This window comes from Borostomias antarcticus (genome assembly GCF_949987555.1).
Source record: "Borostomias antarcticus genome assembly, chromosome: 1".
Classification (NCBI taxonomy): Eukaryota; Metazoa; Chordata; class Actinopteri; order Stomiiformes; family Stomiidae; genus Borostomias; species Borostomias antarcticus.
This window is the reverse complement of record NC_140234.1, coordinates 25,393,982-25,415,571: the sequence shown is the minus strand read 5'-3', so window position 1 is coordinate 25,415,571 and position 21,590 is coordinate 25,393,982. Positions and strand designations below refer to the sequence as shown.

Here is a 21,590-nt window from a genome sequence, read left to right as displayed (position 1 = left end):
CAGCCTCCCCTCTGTCCTCCCCAGCCTCCCCCCTGTCCTCCCCAGCCTCCCCAGCCTCCCCCCTGTCCTCCCCAGCCTCCCTCCAGCCCCCCCCCCCCCCTCCCCAGCCTCCTGATAGGTTTAACATAGAAGGAGGAGGGGTGGGCTTCCTGTGTGTAGTAGATATATTCCCAGGGGAGTCCAGAGAGTCCAGAGAGCACCCTGGGTCCTAGAGCAGGACCTGTCCCCCTCCGCCATGCAAACAGAGCTGTCTGTTCTTACGCTAAATCCTCCCTCAGAGAGGAGACGTCTGATTGGACAAACCCACGAGTGCTTCATTCCCATTGGCTGCTTGGAATTTCAGTGGAAAATTCCCCACAGCAGCACCTCCTTTGGATGTGGCCCGCCTCCCTGCCGGCTCCACCACCTTCCCTCCAAAAACAGTTGGCTCCTTTGACATGGAATTTCCTGACCTGGCACATGTGGTGGAACCATCAGGCCTGGAGAGCCAGCAAGGACGCTGCAGTGTTTCTGCGTTAGCGACACGCCTGTCTGCTAGCGGGGCGGCAGGGTCGGGCGCCCAGTCTGGGGAGGTGGTCTCCGGTTGACCTGGTCGACCCCTGAGGAGTGTTGACACGATGCAGTGTGGTGTGCGTGTGTGTGTGTGCGTGTGTGTGTGTTTGGTTCTGTTTCTTAGTTCTAGTGAAAGCCAGAGAAAGGAAACAGAGAGAGAGAGAGAGAGAGAGAGAGAGGGAGAGTGAAAAAGAGAGAGAGGGACAGACATTAAGAGAGAGAGAGAGAGAGAGAGAGAGAGAGAGAGAGAGACATTAGGATAGGGAGAGAGAGAGAGAGAGAGAGAGAGAGAGAGTCCCTGGGTAGATTCACACAGCGGTCAGAGACAGGAAGAGAGAGAGCTGGCTGTTTCCTGTGAGTTGCCACCAATGTAACATCTGTCCTCTCACTCTGAGATGCAGAGAAGACGCTGGCTGGTCTGGGTGGGACAGCTCCTCTGGCTCTGAGTAGAACTGACTGGCTGAGAGGCTGGCTTATTTATTGATTGGTTGATTGGTTGATTGATTGATTGATTAATTGATTGACTAACTAACTGGCTGACTGACTGACTGACTGACTGACTGACTGACTGACTGACTGACTGACTGACTGGCTGACTGACTGACTGACTGACTGATTGGCTGGCTGACTGACTGACTGACTGACTGACTGACTGACTGACTGACTGACTGACTGACTGATTGACTGGCTGACTGATTGACTGGCTGGAGGTTGGACGGCCGTCTGAATGGCTGGCCAGGGTTTCTCTCTCTCTCTCGCTCAGCTGTGTGCCGCGGTGGCCTTGTCTGAACCTCATCTGCTCGGATCCATGTGTTTATACAAGCTCAGATTTACACACAGAGCCGGGACAGCACAGTAAAGACGTCAGGACTTCAGCCCAGGGAAGAATTATTGTATGGACTGGATTGACATACTTAAACTGGAAGATTCATTACAGATCAGCTACAACACATTACATACACACGCGCACACATGCACTCAGGCACGCACACGAGCACGCATGCACAAACACACACACACACACACACACACACACACACACACACATACGTTCAGAAAAGACTACCCAGTTTGAACACTGGAAAGAAAACAAACAAGTTGAAATAGTGAATTCCTGAGGCAGTGTGTCATTCTGTTATAGTTCTACTACTCCACAATACCCTTTCCAACCCTAGCTCCTTCCATCTGTCCTCCTCAATACATTTCTCCTCTCCTCTCTTATCCTCTCCTCCCCACACCTCTCCCTCTCCTCTTCTCCCTCTGTCCTCCTCTCCTCCCCTCACCTCTCCTCCTCTCCTCCCTCTGTCCTCCTCTCCTCCCCTCACCTCTCCTCCTCTCCTCCTTCTGTCCTCCTCTCCTCCCCTCACCTCTCCTCCTCTCCTCCCTCTGTCCTCCTCTCCTCCCCTCATCTCTCCTCCCTCTGTCCTCCTCTCCTCCCCTCACCTCTCCTCCTCTCCTCCTTCTGTCCTCCTCTCCTCCCCTCACCTCTCCTCCCTCTGTCCTCCTCTCCTCCCCTCACCTCTCCTCCCTCTGTCCTCCTCTCCTCCCCTCACCTCTCCTCCTCTCCTCCTTCTGTCCTCCTCTCCTCCCCTCACCTCTCCTCCCTCTGTCCTCCTCTCCTCCCCACACCTCTCCTCTTCTCCCTCTGGCCTCATCTCCTCTCCCTTTGCCCCGTCTTTGATCTGAAGCCTTAATTGTTTCCAGACCTCAGCCAGCAATGCATTCTCTCTCTCCCTCCCTCCCCCCAGCCCTCCCTCCCTCCCTCCGTCTGCCCCTCCCTCCCTCCCTCCCTCCGTCTGTCCCTCCCTCCCTCCCCCAGCCCCCCTCCCTCCCCCAGCCCTTTTAAAACATCTCATACTGTGTGTGGCTGCAGAGCCTCTCTGTCAGACTCCTTCACTGACTCGCTCCTCTTCGTCTTCCTCTCTGTCCCCCTCCCTCTCTCTCTCTCTCTCTCTCTCTCTCTCTCTCTATCTCCCTCTCTCTCTCTCTCTCTCTCTCTCTGGTTGATGGTGTGCATTCCCAGGCTCAGGCCCAGGATGGAGGTCGGCAGGATGCGGGTCCCTCCTCTGATGTCCCTCCCAGCAGGTAAGGTCTTCTGCTTCTAGACTGGAAACACACTGGTGTTACATTCAGACTCGACCCCCCGATCACGCTCACGCAACTGGTGTTACATTCAGACTGGAACCCCCGATCAGATCACGCTCATGCGAAGCCACTGGCGACAGATGGAGTTGCTCATGGGAGTGTCGGAAGGCAACGCTCACCCTTTCTTGATCTTTCGGATGATGTGCCGGGACTTAAGAACTACTTTTTTCACAGATGATGTGCCGGGACATAAGAACTACTTTTTTCACTGGGCACTGTGAGCACTGTTATTATGATTTCCAAAAATATAAGATTAAGCTGGCATGCAAAAGAACTCTCATCAAAACTAAATTCAAACTCATAAACATGTTTAATGAGGTGTTAAGAATACTCATAGGCGGCCAGATGTTTGGAGAGATCAAAAACAGATGGATACCTCAAGAGCCAAGGACACAAGCGGAAATGCATTACATTCAGATACTGGATTGACATCGAAAACATATCCTACCACCACCTTTTTCTATAAGCCTACAAATTAATTTAAAGTACTGACAGCCACCTCTATCTCCTCCTAACCAGCATTAACCCATGTATGTATGTTAGTTAGTTAGTTAGTTAGTTAGTTAGTTAGTTAGTTAGTTAGTTAGTTAGTTAGTTAGTTAGTTAGTTAGTTAGTTAGTTAGTTAGTTAGTTAGTCTGTCACACTGTGGTGGTATATCGGCCTTAGATGCTATAATCTTATAAAACTCTTCTCCACGTCTTAGTTGGTCAATAACATATGTAGGCTACTGTCTGTGTCATCTTATTATTGTAAGTCGCTTTGGATAAAAGCGTCTGCTAAATGACTGTAATGTAATGTAATCTCAACATTCACTGTGCAGGGGCCTTGTGCCCAAGCCATCTTGTCTGTGTTATGAGCTTAGTTAGGCGCCAGCTGCAGAGATAAGTAATAAATAACTATTATTTATCTGCTTATTATCGCTAGTTCTTACCTCGCCTTCAGAGGGCTCACTAGGCCATCGGGATTAGAACGCCTGTACAATCTGAATGTTTGGGGACCTCTCTCTGTACCTCTGCTTGGGTGGACTGAAAGTCGCCAGTGTTTGCAAATATCCTATTAAATGTTTTCAGTTTAAGACAGACAGATTGTTGTGTGTTCAAACTTCATGGATTAATCTCACTCTTGGATACGTATGAAATGTAGATGCATGCAGTGGTAAACAGCGGCAACAGCAGGTACCAGACCCACCACCAGGAGGCGCTCTCCACAGCTCGTTTTTCCCATTGCCAAGTAGATTTTGTTTTGTACATACAAAGGTGCTTGTTCTAAAATTCTCATGGTTAGTATCACGGCTAAGTGCTTTGTAGGTACATCATTAGTTACAGTAGACATATTTCATAACATATTAGATGACCAGGTAGTTTGAACAAGTTGGATACATAGATCAGAGATAGAGTATATGTCATATATACAGTATGTCCAACGGTGAAGACATTAGTCATGCTCTTAAGTGGGAGTCTGTGGGAATCGGTTGAAGAATTGGATGTTGGACTGCTCAGCTCTCGACTACCATGATCAAAGTATCGGTATGCGCTTTGAGGCTCAGGCTTGAGACGGAATGAATATCCTTCAAAAGCACGGGCGAACGAAGCCCAGCTCTCTGAAACTTCACACAGCTGTACTTTCAACTTCCATGTTCACTGGCCAAGCATGCGCCTAGAACAAAGCATACTAGACATTTCTCAAATGTAAGACCAGCGCAGCTGCATCTGCTTCGTGTTTCCACGACAAAAGCATAAAACGATCCCGTGCACATCTTCGCCGGACAATCGAGGAGAGTCATTTGTGCTCTTTTCTGGATTCCCAGAGTTGAAAGAAAGTGCTCATGGGTCCTTCTACTCTTCTCAGTTTGGAGCTCAGGGTCACTGTGATGTGGTCACTGTCATGTCTGCCCCCCAGGGCTGCTGCTGCTCCTGCTCGCTGAGGTCAGTGTGGGTCTGGAGCTCACCCCCAGCGCCACGGAGGTCATCCTCAACGCCAACTCCTCCTTCTCGGTGGTGTGCTCCGGCTGGGGCCGGGTGACCTGGAAGCCCCCCCAGGAGCCGGCCCTGGAGGGGGTCCGGGTGGAGGATCGCGGCACCAGCAGCGTGTTGGTCCTGGAAAATGTCACTGCAAGGCATTCTGGGAACTACGTCTGTGAGGAACCGTCCTCGGAGGAGAACAAGGACCTGGCCATCTTCATACCAGGTGAGACTAGAGGACCAGGTGAGATAGGGCCATCTTCATACCAGGTGAGACTAGAGGACCAGGTGAGATAGGGCCATCTTCATACCAGGTGAGACTAGAGGACCAGGTGAGATAGGGGCATCTTCCTACCAGGTGAGACCAGATGACCAGATGAGGTAGGCCATCTTCAGGTGAGACCAGAAGACCAGCTGAGAAAAAGCACTAGGTATGGTATCCATGTTAGTATGAGACCAGAGGACCAGGTGGGATAGGACCATGTTAAAACCATGAGACTAGAGGACTAGGTGAGGTTGGACCATGTTAAAACCATGAGACTAGAGGACCAGGTGGGATAGGACCATGTTAAAACCATGAGACTAGAGGACCAGGTGGGATAGGACCATGTTAAAACCATGAGACTAGAGGACCAGGTGGGATAGGACCATATTAAAACCATGAGACTAGAGGACCAGGTGGGATAGGACCATATTAAAACCATGAGACTAGAGGAACAGGTGGGATAGGACCATGTTAAAACCATGAGACTAGAGGACCAGGTGGGATAGGACCATATTAAAACCATGAGACTAGAGGACCAGGTGGGATAGGACCATGTTAAAACCATGAGACTAGAGGACCAGGTGGGATAGGACCATATTAAAACCATGAGACTAGAGGACCAGGTGGGGGGGGGGACCATATTAAAACCATGAGACTAGAGGACCAGGTGGGATAGGACCATATTAAAACCATGAGACTAGAGGACCAGGTGGGGGGGGGGACCATATTAAAACCATGAGACTAGAGGACCAGGTGGGATAGGACCATATTAAAACCATGAGACTAGAGGACCAGGTGGGATAGGACCATGTTAAAACCATGAGACTAGAGGACCAGGTGGGGGGGGGGACCATGTTAAAACCATGAGACTAGAGGACTAGGTGGGATAGGACCATGTTAAAACCATGAGACTAGAGGACCAGGTGGGGGGAGGGGGCATGTTAAAACCATGAGACTAGAGGACCAGGTGGGGTGGGACTAGGCTGTGTGTTTGTATCCAGTCAGAGAACATCAGACTCCATCATGACATTACCATTTTTACCGCAACGCAGCGCGAGAGGCGGGGCCATGGTCTCTAGACTACTGGTTCAGATCAGTCCCTCATGGACGATACGTGACATCCATTTCCTGACACACAGGCGCAGTACGCTGTGTACAGCCATGTTTTCCACAGCAGAAACCCCGCCCCAAGGTCACCATGGCAACGCTGAGTGACGTCATCAGAGAGGTTTCCCTTCTTCCATGCGCTACGCTAAAAGCAATAGCCAAACGGAATAAATATCACACATATAAACACAAATAAACACAAAACTGCTTTCCTAGAACAATCAAATTTATATTAAGATATTCGCTGGAAAAAACATTCTCCCATGGACAGATTGAGCTCTAACACACGAATGTATGTTATGTATGTAGGCAAGTCGGCTACAGGAATATTTGCCTCTCACACGAAAAAGCCAACCAAAGCCATGGCCAGCCCATCCATCCATTAGGCAATAATAGTCAATTTCCTAGGGCCCCAGAATATGGGCCCCTCTATTGTTTTTGGTAAATATTGGTTCTAAAGGTCCTAGAACCATGGTGAAACTTGGTGGGAGTGATGTTGGGGGCCTTTAGAACAAGTCCATGGTATAGAGGCCACACCCCCTCAATGCTGATTGGTCCATGCCCCCGCCCCCTCATCTCCCTCCCCCTCTCTGCAACTCCCACCCTCCCCTCTGCCTCTTGCCTTCCCCTCTCTCCCCTCTCTCACCTCTCTCTCTCCATCCACCCCACAGACCCTGAGCAGTGGTTTGTCCCACTGGGTCCTGGTGTGGTGATGAAGGAGGGGGAGGAAGGTATCATCCCGTGCGTGGTGTCCGACCCGCGGGTCAACGTGACCCTGTACGAGCGGCCCGGCCTGAGCCCGGTGGAGGGCCAGTACCGGCCCAGCCAGGGCTTCAGCGCCAAGCTGAAGGACAGCTCCTACATCTGCAGGGGAACCCTGGACGGACAGGAGAGGGAGTCCACCGTCTACTACGTCTACAGCATCATAGGTATGACACACACACACACACACACACACTAGTGTACACACACTACCCATATCAGGCTTGTTGAGAGTGTCTCTCTGTCCCCCCTCCAGTCCCCAAGACCATGAACGCGTTCATGACCGTGTCCCAGACGGTGGTGAGGCAGGGAGACCCTCTGATGGTCAACTGCACGGTCAAGGAGGCCGAGATGGTTTTCTTCAGCTGGGACTACCCTCGCCAGGAGGTGGGCGCTACACACTCCTCTATAAGCACAACACACACTCTCCTCTATACACACAATAACACACTCTCCTCTATACACACAATAACACACTCTCCTCTATACACACAACACACACTCTCCTCTATACACACAATAACATACTCTCCTCTATACACACAACACACACTCCTCTATACACACAATAACACACTCTCCTCTATACACACAATAACACACTCTCCTCTATACACACAATAACACACTCCTCAGTACACACGCTGGGAGTACCCTCGCCAGGAGGTGGGCGCTACACACTCCTCTATACACACAATGACACATACTCATCAGTACGCACAATAGCACACACTCCTCAACACACAATAACACACACCCCTCAATACATACAAACACACACTCCTCAACACATACAAACACACACTCCTCAAAACACACGATAACACACACTCCTCAACACACGATAACACACACTCCTCAACACACAACAACACACACTCCTCAACACACAACAACACACTCCTCAACACACAACACACTCCTCAGCACACACGATAACACACACTCCTCAACCCACAACACCACACACTCCTCAACACACAATAACACACACTCCTCAACACACACGATAACACACACTCCTCAACACACAACAACACACTCCTAAGAACACACAATAACATACACTCCTCATGCACACACTCCTCAAAATATACACAATGACACACTCCTCAATATACGCAAGAACACATCCAATACACACAATAACACACATTACTCAGCACACAATAACACACACTCCTCAATACACACAAAAACACACCCTCTTCGATGCACACAAACCTCAGTGTTGACTCCGTCTGCCTGGCGAGAAGCCGTGGCCCGGCCTGATGTGGTGCTGTGTTGTCTGGGTCCTCAGACCATCGAGCCTCTCACAGAGTTCCTGTCCAGCAGGGAGCTGAGGATCCGCTCCTTCCTCAACATCTCCAGCGCCCGGCTGGAGGACTCCGGCCTCTACGTCTGCACGGTCCAGGAGTCCGTCCAGGGACACACGGCCATGGACAACCTCACCGTCACTGTGCTGGGTGAGTGGACACACACGCGCAGAGTCACAACTACTGCTGGGATACAGAAAAGCCCACTAGGATCACAACGGGTCAGGGGCAGTGCAGTGACCTCCGGGCAATCTCCATGAACCCACCGGCAAAGACCGTGTGTCTCTAGCCCACTCAGGGGCTGAGTTGTGGGTTCCGTGGCGTGTGGCAAGACTCCGCGGCATGGTGGCAAGACTCCGCCCCCTCAGGTCAGAGGCAGTCTAGGACAGTGTACCCCTCTCCGGGCCACCCACCTGTCCCCAGTGGTGAAGACCATGTAGCTTAGAAACTGTAGCCATGGCGACAAGTTAGAAAAGGGGTATGAATTCAAAATTCGCAGCTCAAAAGTTAGAGGGGAGCGCCATTCGTTTGAATAGCGAGCATGGTTGTCGAACAAATCATCATACCTCAAAAACTATAAATCACACAGATTAGATACTTGCATTGTACGAATCAGCACAATCATGTGGACGTTTTGATGTATTGTGGTATAATATGTGTATGAGCTGTTAAAACTGTAGGAGTGATGGCAGTTTACAAAATGAGCAGATATTTTCAAAAAGCTAGCTTCCACACTATGAACTCGAACTCCAAACTGAACATTCCATACATCCACTTCAATGTAAAAAAAACAAACATTGTATACGTCCAAAAAAATAAAACTTTAAATTACATTAAAACTATAAAGAATTTTACAAATCTGAATACATCCTTTAAACAGCTAAATGTCCTGAGCAGTTTAAACTTTGAATGAGGTTTCTAGCACAAAAAAATGACAGAGATAGGTTTCAAAGTTGAGGTTTGAAAGATGATTAAGTTCCACCCACTGACTTCCATTGGAAAAAAAAAGTTGAAAGAAGCTGAATATTTTGAAAAGTATAAAATACAGTATATAAAAATCTGAAAAACTTCCCAAAATGTCCTTAGAGAGCTGAACATTTTGATATTTGAATGGTTTCTGTAGCTCAAAGTATGAAGGAGCTGAAGAGGTCCAAAAAATGTACGGAAGTAAAAAAACAAAAACAAAAAACAAAGAAAGAACCGGAGAACAATAGTGTGAAACTCAGCATTCACACTAATAATAGAGAAATAGTGGGAATATCACACTGTGAGTTTGGCTGCTTCTACAAGCTAGCCCATCTAATAATTCATTTAATTTATAAAGCACTTTTCATTGTGAAACAATCTCAAAGAGCTTAAACAATCACAAAGCCATTAAGAAAACAAACAAGCAGAATAACAAAAAGCAGAATAATATCAGAGACAAATTAATATATCAAATATATACACATGACATAAGTCGGTATTTAGGCAGTCTTAAAAGAAAGAGTCTGTGGTGCCCTTAGATTCCAAAAGGCGGGGGGCAGCTGGACAAAAGGCCCGGTCTCCCATTAAGCGTAGCTGAGTCCTGGGGTATGAAGAAGCAGGGTCTCCATAGAGCAGAGCTTAGTCCTGGGGTCTGAAGAAGCAATGTATCCATAGAGCAGAGCTTAGTCCTGGGGTATGAAGAAGCAGGGTCTCCATAGAGCAGAGCTTAGTCCTGGGGTCTGAAGAAGCAGGGTCTCCATAGAGCAGAGCTTAGTCCTGGGGTCTGAAGAAGCAGGGTCTCCATAGAGCAGAGCTTAGTCCTGGGGTCTGAAGAAGCAGTGTCTCCATAGAGCAGAGCTTAGTCCTGGGGTATGAAGAAGCAGGGTCTCCCATAGAGCAGAGCTTAGTCCTGGGGTATGAAGAAGCAGGCTGTTTCCAGATAAAAGATTGCAGGAGGGAGAGTGAGGATTACTAGCATCCAAGGGCGTAGGTTTGGTTTCAACATTGGTAGGGACCATATAACAGTGTAGCCTGCATACACAATTTTTGCTGGGGACGAGAAAATATGCATATATTTATGAAATTGAATAATACTAATACAATGTTCTTAGTGTATCACATCCTGCCTGCTGCTACTGCACTCTCTCTCAACTTTTGCTGCTGCATCCCTCCACTCTCTCTCTCTCTTGTTTGCTGCTGCATCCCTCCACTCTCTCTCTCTCTTGTTTGCTGCTGCATCCCTCCACTCTCTCTCTCTCTTGTTTGCTGCTGCATCCCTCCACTCTATTTCTCTCTCAGTTGCTGCTGCATCCCTCCACTCTCTCTCTCTCTCTCTCTCTCAACTGCTGCTGTTTCATATATAAAAATTATTTGATAAACATTTAGATTTTCATGGGATTTTTAGACTGACATTCAACTCATAAATTGATATATCTGTCCATTAGGGGAGTCACAAAATACCAGACATTTAGTAGGCAATACTAACAACACAATCCTGGATACCCAATTTGATACCATAGTTAGAAAAAATAAATCCCATGTACTTCAACATACACTACTTTATTTAAAACACCCTCCGGCCAATATAGTGAGAGCAAAATTATGAGATTCCAGTTAGCAAGTATATGTTAGCTAATCACTGTAAGAAAACAGGCTACACAGGGACGGGCTTGTACAAAGAAAAACAGACCTGAGTCCTCATGTAACGTTAACGGCTCTCACAGGCTGGCTAACCTCTAGATAACGTTACCTTATGAGTATTCAGTTTTCCGTATAATTGTAACAAGAACTCGTCAGGCTAAAACAATGTATTTATTTTTTAAATCAAAACTTACGACTTTAATGTCACTGACGTTTTTTTTGCATAAGTTAATGGGAATTTAATATGGCGAAAATTAGCATCACAAGGTTGCTTAAAAGTTGGTAGGGACAATTTGAGCCTCCCAAAATGTTGGTAGGGACATGTCCCGACCGTCCATACGCAAACCTACGCCCTTGCTAGCATCAACAATTACAAGCTAATCAAGTGCACCTAAAGTCTAACAAACAAAACTAGTTTTTTTCAACCAAGGTCTGCTCAACCAGACAGGGTGAATTTGATTCATCTCTCTGTGTTCCAGCGCGGGGCTATGTGGACCTGGACCCTGGGGTGCTCACCAACGTGTCAGTGCTGCAGTACGAGACTGTGGAGTTGATGGTGCAGGTAGAGGCCTTCCCTACCCCTAACGTGACCTGGACCAGGGGTAGCTCCACCCTGGCCGGCGACACCATCTCCTTGGAGACCAGACAGGTGCACGAAACCAGGTGACTACAGCTACATGTACAAGACACGCCCACAGAGCACAAACACTCTGCAAGACACGCTCACGTCACAGAACAAAAACATTGTACTGTACACACATACTGTACACATCAAAAAACTGAATAGGTAAATTAAGAAAAGACATGTTACATTTGGATCACTTACAATAAGTTGTTGTGTGTGTGTGTGTGTGTGTGTGTGTTTATGTGTGTGTTTGTATTTACAGTATGTGCGTACGTTGCATGTGTGTGTGTGTGTGTGTGTGTGTGGGGGGGTATGTGTGTGTAATTCATCAACTGAGATGCTATACTGTAGGTTCATTCATCATCCTCACTTGTTATTTCTGAGCACCCAGAGTGCATCTCCCGTGTGAGTAGTGTTAGTGTGAGTAGTGTTAGTGTGAGTAGTGTTAGTGTTAGTAGTGTTAGTGTGAGTAGTGTTGGTGTGAGTAGTGTTGTACGTACCTCTCTCCCGTGTGAGTAGTGTTGTACGTACCGGTCTCCCGTGTGAGTAGTGTTAGTGTGAGTAGTGTTAGTGTCTACCTCTCCTCTGTAGCTGCCTGAATCTGTCCTCCTAAGTGTTAATGTTCTCCTGTTATCATGTTCTAGACTACAGGGATAGATAACACATAATGGCCAAACAGGCAACAATTTACAAGTATTTGTATACTCTAATACTCTCCTGTTAGTCATGTCTCTCTTATGAAGTATCTAGCCCATGTTTACTGCTCTGTATATGTTCTTAGCCAGTAAACAAACATTTTCCAGGAGCTTGCTCGATTGTCTCATTGAGAGGTCAGGGAATAATTTTTACAGCTCACTTTCTGGCTCCCGGGTGAAACTGTTTTTTTGCTTCCCTCTGGAATATGTAGGGGTGGGACCTATGTCCACCCCCCATTGCTTTCTGTGTTGCCTCTGTGTATGAAATGCGCAGTACTTTCTTTCTTTCTTTCTTTCTTTCTTTCTTTCTTTCTTTCTTTCTTTCTTTCTTTCTTTCTTTCTTTCTTTCTTTCTTTCTTTCTTTCTTTCTTTCTTATTTTATTCTGAGTGTGTTCTCCTGAGTGTGTTATTCTGAGTGTGCTATTCTGAGTGTGTTCTAGTGAGTGTGTTCTCCTGAGTATGTTATTCTGAGTGTGTTCTAGTAAGTGTGTTATTCTGAGTGTGTTCTAGTAAGTGTGTTATTCTGAGTGTGTACTAGTAAGTATGTTATTCTGAGTGTGTACTAGAAAGTGTATTATTCTGACTGTGTTCTAGTAAGTGTTTTTCTGAGTGTGTACTAGTAAGTGTGTTATTCTGAGTGTGTACTAGTAAGTGTGTTATTCTCAGTGTGTTCTTGGTTTCCATCCTGCCTGTAGTTACATGAGCACACTGACCCTGGTGAGGGTCAGGATGGAGCAGAGGGGTCTCTACACCGTCCAGGTGACCAATGAGGACGATGCCAAGGAGGTAACCTTTAACCTCCAGGTCACAGGTGAGAAAAAGTGCCAGAATGTCCAGGTGCAGAAGAGTAACAAACAAACCCTTAAGAAAGAGCTTAGTTCATACTTTCCTCTAGCAAAACACTGGATGTGATGTCTCGCCTGTCGCGGCCTGATGATGTACTTCCTGTGCGTAGCCCCGCCCAGGATCTTGGACCTGTCCGACCAGCATGTGGAGGTGGGCCAGGCTGTGCAGTGCGTTGCTGAGGGAGTCCCCACGCCCGCCATTCACTGGTACAGCTGCTCCAGCACACACAGGTGAGGACCCAAACCCCGGAATCCACATGCACACACACACACACACACACACACACACTCAAACACAGGGCCGGACTGGGTGAATATTTCAGGCCGGGAGATGTAAATGGTAAATGGACTGCATTTATATAGCGCTTTTCCACCTTAGCGGCACTCAAAGCGCTTTACAGTGGCCTCTCATTCACCCATTCACAAACACATTCACACACCAATGGCGGTAGCTGCCATGCAAGGTGCTAACCTGCTCATTGGGAGCAATTTGGGGTTAGGTGTCTTGCTCAAGGACACTTCGACATGTGGACAGTCGGAGCTGGGATTCGAACCACTGACCCTTCGATCATTGAACGACCCGCTCTATCAACTGAGCTACAGCCACCCCATGTAGCCAGTCAGGCCACAAGCTGAGCTGATGCAGTGAGATGGAGGGGGGGGGGGGGGGGGCAGGCCATTCATCGCGGGCCAGGCCAGTTGGCGCGCCAGGCCACCGGGAAAGCTCCCGGTGCTCCCGATGGCCAGTCTGCCCCTGCTCACACACACACACACACACACACACACACACACACACACACACACACACACACACACACACACACACACACAAACACTACCAACAGTGTTCTCACCACCAATACTCTGTGGTAGATTTCCACCTTCCCCCAGTGGAGCAGTAACTACTGTCCTTGGCCTCTAGATGGCAGTGCAGCGCTGAAGTCACTCTGACGGACATGTGAAGTGTAGGTCTCCCTCGTCTAAGAAGACCGTGCTTACATGTTTACACCCCCCGTCCCCAGGTGCAGTAACCAGACGACGGCCTGGCGGGTGTTGACCTCTGACCTCGAGGGCGTGGTTGTCCAGGAGAACGTGACCTATCAGGAGGAGCGGGGGATCGAACAGGTGCGCAGCGTTCTCACCCTGGAGACCGTCGCCTCGGTGACGGCTGTGCGCTGCGAGGCTCGCAACAACAGAGGTCGACGGGCGCGGGACATACGCCTCGTCTCCAGCTGTAAGTGTAGCGGAGGTGGTTCGGAGTCTGGGGTTTGGAACCACGCTGTCCTGACCGGGTAGCTCTGTCTGAGACGCATCGCTACAGTATAGGAATGTCCTGGCCAAATGTTACAGGGGAATGTCTTCTTGGTCTAATGGTAAACAGCTTCTTGGTCTTATAGACCGGGAGATCAGGTTTTGATTCAGGAAGAGTACATACTGTGGACCCCTACGCCCCCCCAAACACACACACACACACACACACACACACACACACACACACACCAAGGTTATAATAGTTTTGCTTTTTTCATTAGTTTTTATTTTTATATCCTTTTAACTTTTTGTTTTCAATTTCAGTTTAGTTTTAAAGCAGGTTGCTTTAAAATTTAAATTTTTTGAAAATGCTAAGTTTTAGTTTGAAATGAAAAAGACTAAAACTAAGGACATTTTCTCAATAATTTTAGTTTATTTTAGTTAGTTTTGTAAACACTCAATACAGTTTTAGTTAGTTATCGTTTTTTTGTAAAGTCTAGTTTCTATTTTTATTTCAGTTAACTAAAATGTTTTTTCACACCTAGTTTTCGTTTTTTAGTTTTTGTTAACTATAATAACCTTGACACACACACACACACACTCCCACCCTCCACCACCACTCCTACAGCCAGCTCTGATCTCTATTCTGTGACTGAACCGAACAAACGTGTAATTGTTTACGCAAGGGACAAACAAGTTTCTGTAGATCGCGTGTCCATTTTTCTTGACCTAACTGGCCGTCTGGTGTTCCATAATTATAACCGGTGTTAATGGTGAGGTTGAGCTGTTGAAGGTGTGGTAGCAGCAGTGTTGACAGCGCCCTCCCCCCTCCCAGCCCTGCTATCCCAGGTGGCCGTGCTGGCAGCAGTGCTGGCTCTGGTGGTCATCGCTGTCATCTTCCTCATCATCCTCATCGCCCTCTGGAGGAAGGTCAGTATACGCTCTGCTATACACTCTTACTGTCAACCAATCAATCAAATTCATATAACCCATTTCTCATCTGTGTATGTATGTTGTGTGTGACTGTGTATATGTATGTGTGTGTGTGTGTGCGCTCGCGTGCGTGTGTAGAAGCCTCGCTATGACATCCGTTGGAAGGTGATAGAGTCAGTGAGCTCGGATGGTCAGGAGTACACCTACATGGACCCCATGCACCTTCCCTATGACTCCGTCTGGGAGGTGCCCCGCGACAGCCTCGTCCTGGGTGAGAAAACAAACGCACCTCAAACAACATGGCTGAATACTGTACTGTACTGCCACTAGCTCATCTCAGTCCTTTATGGACCGTTCCATTACCTCAACTGTGGAAGAACAACATAGCATTCACTCAGCTCAAGATGAAGGTCTTTGATCTACAGCAGGTCTGAACACTATTTTGAAGAGCCGGTCTAATGTCCTGTACTTTCCCATGATCCTCCACACTGTGATGTCACCTGGGTCGTTCGTCCCCACCGCCACTCCTCCTGACCACCCTCCCCTCCTCTCCTCTCCCCAGGCCACACGCTGGGCTCGGGGGCGTTCGGCAGGGTGGTGGAGGCCACTGCCTACAGCCTCGGACACGCCCAGATCACCACCAAGGTCGCCGTCAAGATGCTCAAGTGTACGTTTCAAGTTTCACATGTACTGATGGTCCACCTATCTCTCTTTCTCTCTCTCTCTCCCTGTCTGCATTCCTTTGTCTGTCTGACAGTCTGTCTGCCTGTGTGTGTGTGTGTGTGTGTGTGTGTTTGTGTGTTGTAAAAGCCCAGGTAGGGACAGAGCACAGTAAACACAGTCCAGTCCAGAGCTATTACGTACCGTGGCGCATTTATAAAAAAAATTACAACAGAAGAAAGGATCATGAAAACTAAAAATGTTATCGGTTGGGTCCGCTGGACTTAGAGTTGACCGGCAGGGGTCCACGCTGAGGGAGGTCCGGGGCACAGCTTCGACTTCTGTAGGCGATAGGACAAACAACATGAGTAATCCTTCCAACAAACGTGGTCAAAACCACACACTCTGGCACTGACACTGACTACTGACTGCTTCCCCAGTTCAGCCTTTTGTGCTTGGGTGGGTCGTGAGCCGTCAGGTACGCCCCGTTAAGCACCTGTCTGTGGTGCTGAAGTGGTGGGGAAGGTTTCGGGGCCACGCTGTCCGTGGTGCTGAAGTGGTGGGGAGGGTTTCGGGGCCACGCTGTCCGTGGTGCTGAAGTGGTGGGGAGGGTTTCGGGGCCACGCTGTCCGTGGTGCTGAAGTGGTGGGGAGGGTTTCGGGGCTGTGCCGCGAGCAACCTCTCTGGTATCCGGATTTATACCTGGAGAGTTCTGTCTGGGGTGCATTCATTCGGGACCCCGGGGCGCGCCCCGGTGGCAGCCTTGGTGAGGATGCCACATAGTGTGTGTGAAGATAAACATGAAGAGACATATGTTCAAGTACCATTATTGTACCAACAGCTGACCGCATGCTCCTCCAGTTACACACACAACCACAAACCTCTACCCTACTACCCTTCAGCTGAGTCATGCAACATGTTTGTTTGTTTTGTGTGCGCATGTGTGTGTGTGTGTGTGTGTTTATATATGTGTGTGTGTGTGTGTGTGTGTGTGTCTACCCTGTAGCCACAGCCAGGAGGAGCGAGACCCAGGCCCTGATCTCTGAGCTGAAGATCATGAGCCACCTGGGACCACACCTGAACATCGTTAACCTGCTGGGGGCGTGCACCAAGAGAGGTGGGCCAATCAGCTCTCCGCACCGCCCCTAATCTTTCTGTCCACTAGACTAGGGAGTCCCAGAGACGATAAAAGACCTTGTTGTCATGATAAACCTAAATTCTGAAAGGTACTTTGGATATGAATAGGAATCTTCAGCGGGTCTCTAAGCTCTGTCTTGAACAGTTTTTTTCATCATTCTCTGTACACCCTGCTGCACTGTCCAACACACACCACAGCTCAACCACACACATCCTCGTTTCCCAACTGTCTGTCTACACAACCCTCTCTGGCTGCCTCTCTCTCACTCCCTCTCTTTTTCTCTCTCTCCCTCTCTCACCCCCTCTCTCTTTCTCTCTCCCTCTCTCACTATCTCTCTCACTCTTTCTCTCTTTCTCTCCCCCTCTCGCACTATATATCTCTCTCTCACTCCTTGTCTCTTTCTTTCTCAATCTTTCACTTCTCCCTCTCTCTCTCCCTTCCACTGTCTCCCTCTCTCTCACTGTCTTATCTTTCTCTCTCTCTCTCTCTATCTCTCTCCCCCACTCCCTCTCTCTTTCTCTCTCTCCCACTCCCTCTCTCTTTCTCTCTCTCCCACTCTCTCTCTCTTTCTCTCTCTTCCACTATCTCTATCTTTCTCTCCCTCTCTCACTCCTCTCTCTCACTCTATCTCTCTCCCTCTCCCTCCGTCACTATCTCTCTCACTCACTATCTCTCCCTCTCTCTCTCTCTCTCTCTCTCTCTCTCCCCCTCTCTCTCTATCTCTATCACTCTCTCTCACTCACTATCTCTCCCTCTCTCTCCCTCTCTTTCTCTCTCCCTCCCTCTCTCTCTATCTCTCTCTCCCCCTCGTTGACTCCTCCCACCAGGTCCAATCTACCTGGTGACGGAGTATTGTCGCCATGGCGACCTGGTGGACTACCTGCACCGTAGCAAGCACACCTTCCTGCAGCACCAGAGCGCCCGCGGCCCAGAGAACACCGACAACACCGGCCCAGCGCCGGGCCGGAGGCAAGAACCTAGACCCCACAACACACACACACACACACACACACTCTGAGAACACGATCTCGTAGTGAGTCTGACTTCACCATCGTGTCCCCTGCTGTCCCCTGGCAGCGAGAGTGATGGCGGCTACATGGACATGACCAAGGAGGAGTCTTTAGAGTACGTGGCAATGCAGGAGCAGAGTGACACCATCAAGTACGCCGACATCGAGCCCTGCGTCTACGAGATGCCCTACCAGCAGGGCGACGCCTACCAGGAACAAGGTAGCCAATGGCAACCACTTTGTAACACTTTGTGTTGGTTCAATTGGATAGTGTGTGGTGCTCAGACATGCTAGTTGATAGTGTCCCCTGCTAAAAGTTTGGAAGCACAGTCAGCTAGTTCATATTGAAGAAGCCGCAGTAGCCCTGAAGTCAAAGAAGCTACCATAATGTCACTGGTTGGTGAACAGAATATGGTCTGATTTTGAAACGGTAGAATAGGGAAGCTGCTCTGATTTATGACATATTGGTCAATATGGCTAACCTGACACACCAGATGGTTTGCTCTGCATAACCATTGGAGAACTCTCCATTGGAAACTGTTTGGAAAAGGGCGGGCACTTTCAAAAATACTTGGCAGGTGATTGGATGAACCAGCTGTCTATCACCATCTTTCAGACGCTAACTTCAACCGTGTCTCGCTGTGATGAACCCGCCCAGCGTAGCGGTTTGTATTTCAAATTCCACAAAACCAACGCGATTGGCGAGATCGTTTTCTGATCTGGCGCAATCATCATGAGGGATCGGACACCCATTGGAATGCATGGCCTGACGGTTGTGGATGACGAAACGGTGACATGGCTCCTGGAGGTGTGCCCAGATATATAGCCCGGGTGACCCCTCACCCAGGCTCGGGGTGGTAAAAGGATAGCCCCTCGGCCCCGAGCCTGGGGGGGAGTGAAACATTGACACTCACACGAAGAAGAAGAAGATCATGAGGGATCATAACTTACAGTAGCTAGTGGATATAGCAGTTCCATTTGGTTCAGGTGACCAGAGGTTGGAGTCGCTTCCCTGCCTACACATCTGTGAAGATGTAGCAAACATCTGCTTGGACATACAGTAGAACCTCTCTTCTAAAGGCAGATGTTTGAATCTGTTATTGTTCAGTTCAGTTCTGAAGGTTCACCTGCTCTGTGTTTGTCTTCAGGTCCATGTTTGTTCCGGGTCTAGAGCCTTGTTCTGTTCAGTGTTCTAAAGGTTCTCTTGTTGTCTGTTCCTCCTCAGATCCGGGCCAGGACCAGGCTGAGCCCGTCCTGTCCATCAGCGACTCCCCGGTCCTCAGCCTCACCGACTTGCTGGGCTTCGGGTTCCAGGTGGCCCAGGGCATGGACTTCCTGGCCTCCAAAAACGTACGCTTTCTTTTGTCATGATGACATCATCGCAGCCAGGGCTGGACGGGGTCAATATTTCATGCCGGGAAATGTAGCCCCAGTCAGGCCACGAGCCGAGCCAACGCGGTGAGACGGAACACCTTCAGTTTCGTTTTGTTGTTGGGGGGGGGGGGGGGGGGCTGCGCGATTTGTTGACGGGCGGGGGGCAGGCCATTCACCGCGGGCCAGGCCAGTTGGCGTTCCCGGTGCTCCCGATGGCCAGTCCGCCCCTGATCGCAGCCTCATCATGACATCATCAAACTGAAGAATCATCTCAGTCAATCAATAATCAACTGCACAAAATATCAACCTAGGCCAGGGTTACGGACAGGGCGATGCGATATGTGTCTGATTTGATGCACTGGTTTTGGTTGGTTGCAGGTAATACTGGTCTGAGTACTGGTCAGGGTGCTACTGGTCTGAGTACTGGTCAGTGTGCTACTGGTCTGAGTACTGGTCAGGGTTCTACTGGTCTGAGTACTGGTCAGGGTGCTACTGGTCTGAGTACTGGTCAGGGTGCTACTGGTCTGGTCTGACGGCGGCTGTGTTCGTCTTTGGGCTGTAAAAGAAAAAAAAATCGAAGTTCGAAAAAAATTTGAATATCTTTTTTTAAAAGAAGTTCGAACCTAAATTTGAGAGTTCGAATATTGTAATATTAATATAAATAATATGATTTATCAAAAATTATGCAGCGATTTACATTAATAACAACATTTATAGGCTACAATTTATTTACAGGCAATATCCAATAATCCAGACCCAGCACCTTATTGAAAGATGAAAGTTAACACCTCATCGAGGGGTAACAGTGTTCACAGTACAATATTACAGTCAAGGGTTATTTTATTAGGCTATTATATTCATGAAAAATTTTTTTTTTTTAACTTTTTAAAAAAAAAAAAATGTATAAATTCGAATATCGTTCGAACTAAATTAATTTGATTATATTCGAACTCAATTTCATGGCACTTTTGACAGCCCTACTCCCTCTGTGTGTTTGCTGGTCTGTGTGTTTGCTGGTCTGTGTGTTTGCTGGTCTGTGTGTTTGCTGGTCGTCCCCACAGTGCATCCACCGGGACCTGGCTGCCAGGAATGTGTTGGTCTGCGAGGGCAAGCTGGTGAAGATCTGCGACTTCGGCCTGGCCAGGGACATCATGAACGACTCCAACTACGTGGCCAAGGGCAACGTGAGTCCCACCAGCTCAGTTACTCAAGCGAACCGGCGTCGGACGCCACCGCTTATCGATGCACAGATGGGGCTTGGTATCCTTGGTATTGGCGAGTTTGGCGCCGAGGAACAAACTGCAGACCATGTCATCTAGGACTGTCCGATATATCGGTCACCCTATGGAATGCATGGCCTGACGGTTGTGGATGACGAAACGGTGATATATAGCCCGGGTGACCCCTCACCCTGGCTCGGGGTGGTAAAAGGATAGCCCCTCGGCCCCGAACCTGGGGGGGAGAGGACAGCAACAACGTACCCACACGACGAAGAAGAACAAGTTACTCAAGCGTACTATCATAGCCATCATCTGAAGTGTGTGTGTGTGTGTGTGTGTGTGTGTGTGTGTGTGTGTGTGTGTGTGTGTGTGTGTGTGTGCGTGTGTGTCTGTGCGTGCGTGCGTGTCAGTAAGTGAGTGGTCAAGCCAGTGAGGAACACTGTCATTTTGTGGCAGAGTAACCGGCACAGGAACTGAGACAGTATCAGGACCTTTAGCACATCGGTCAAAGCGACCCACAAAGGTCACTCTCTTCAATGTAGTGATGGATCTCTACCCACATGGTCTGTGCTGCTGTAGCTATGGAATGAACTAGTAATAGCTTATTCACACTGGGCAGCTGTAGCTCAGGAGGCAGAGCAGGTAGTACAATGACCGCAGGGTCGGCGGTTCGAATCCTGCCTCCTCCTGACATCTCGAAGTGTCCTTGGGCAAGACACTGAACCCCAAACTGCTCCCAATGAGCAGGCTAGTACCTAGCATGGCAGCTGCTGCCATTGGTGTGTGAATGGGTGAATGAGAGGCCTTCATTGTAAGTGCAGTCCATTTACCACTGCAATTGTACAATTTTACATGAATGGTGATTAAGAAAATAGTTAAGACTTTGAATTCATGGGGGAAAAAAGCTATACTGTATACTTCCTGTTTTGGGTTATAGTATGTGTGTGTGTGTGTGTGTGTGTGTGTGTGTGTGTGTGTGTGTGTGTGTGTGTGTGTGTGTGTCATACAGACCTTCCTGCCTCTGAAGTGGATGGCTCCAGAGAGCATCTTCCAGAACCAGTACACCGTCCTGAGTGACGTCTGGTCCTTCGGCATCCTGCTCTGGGAGATCTTCTCTCTGGGTA

The 21,590-nt window shown here is 48.7% G+C and overlaps 2 protein-coding genes across 2 annotated transcripts in view; one reads left to right on the top strand and one right to left on the bottom strand.

The window, feature by feature from the left end:
- LOC311315879 (steroid receptor RNA activator 1-like) overlaps window positions 1-21,590 on the bottom strand; it is a gene marked incomplete at its 3' end in the record, with an annotated part of 116,922 nt that overhangs the window by 23,347 nt on the left and 71,985 nt on the right. The gene's annotated exons all lie outside the window — the stretch shown is intronic.
- LOC311313988 (platelet-derived growth factor receptor beta-like) overlaps window positions 1-21,590 on the top strand; it is a gene marked incomplete at its 3' end in the record, with an annotated part of 30,938 nt that overhangs the window by 4,979 nt on the left and 4,369 nt on the right. Inside the window, exons 2-19 of the mRNA XM_084444247.1 lie at window positions 2,576-2,637; window positions 4,598-4,885; window positions 6,703-6,960; window positions 7,050-7,180; window positions 8,094-8,259; window positions 11,196-11,379; window positions 12,732-12,847; window positions 12,992-13,112; window positions 13,904-14,115; window positions 14,968-15,062; window positions 15,204-15,336; window positions 15,628-15,732; window positions 16,732-16,842; window positions 17,691-17,832; window positions 17,941-18,092; window positions 19,098-19,222; window positions 20,308-20,430; window positions 21,476-21,587. Of these exons, the coding sequence (XP_084300373.1) occupies window positions 2,589-2,637; window positions 4,598-4,885; window positions 6,703-6,960; window positions 7,050-7,180; window positions 8,094-8,259; window positions 11,196-11,379; window positions 12,732-12,847; window positions 12,992-13,112; window positions 13,904-14,115; window positions 14,968-15,062; window positions 15,204-15,336; window positions 15,628-15,732; window positions 16,732-16,842; window positions 17,691-17,832; window positions 17,941-18,092; window positions 19,098-19,222; window positions 20,308-20,430; window positions 21,476-21,587 (2,623 nt within the window). The 5' untranslated portion in view covers window positions 2,576-2,588. The remainder of the gene's footprint in view (window positions 1-2,575; window positions 2,638-4,597; window positions 4,886-6,702; window positions 6,961-7,049; window positions 7,181-8,093; window positions 8,260-11,195; window positions 11,380-12,731; window positions 12,848-12,991; window positions 13,113-13,903; window positions 14,116-14,967; window positions 15,063-15,203; window positions 15,337-15,627; window positions 15,733-16,731; window positions 16,843-17,690; window positions 17,833-17,940; window positions 18,093-19,097; window positions 19,223-20,307; window positions 20,431-21,475; window positions 21,588-21,590) is intronic.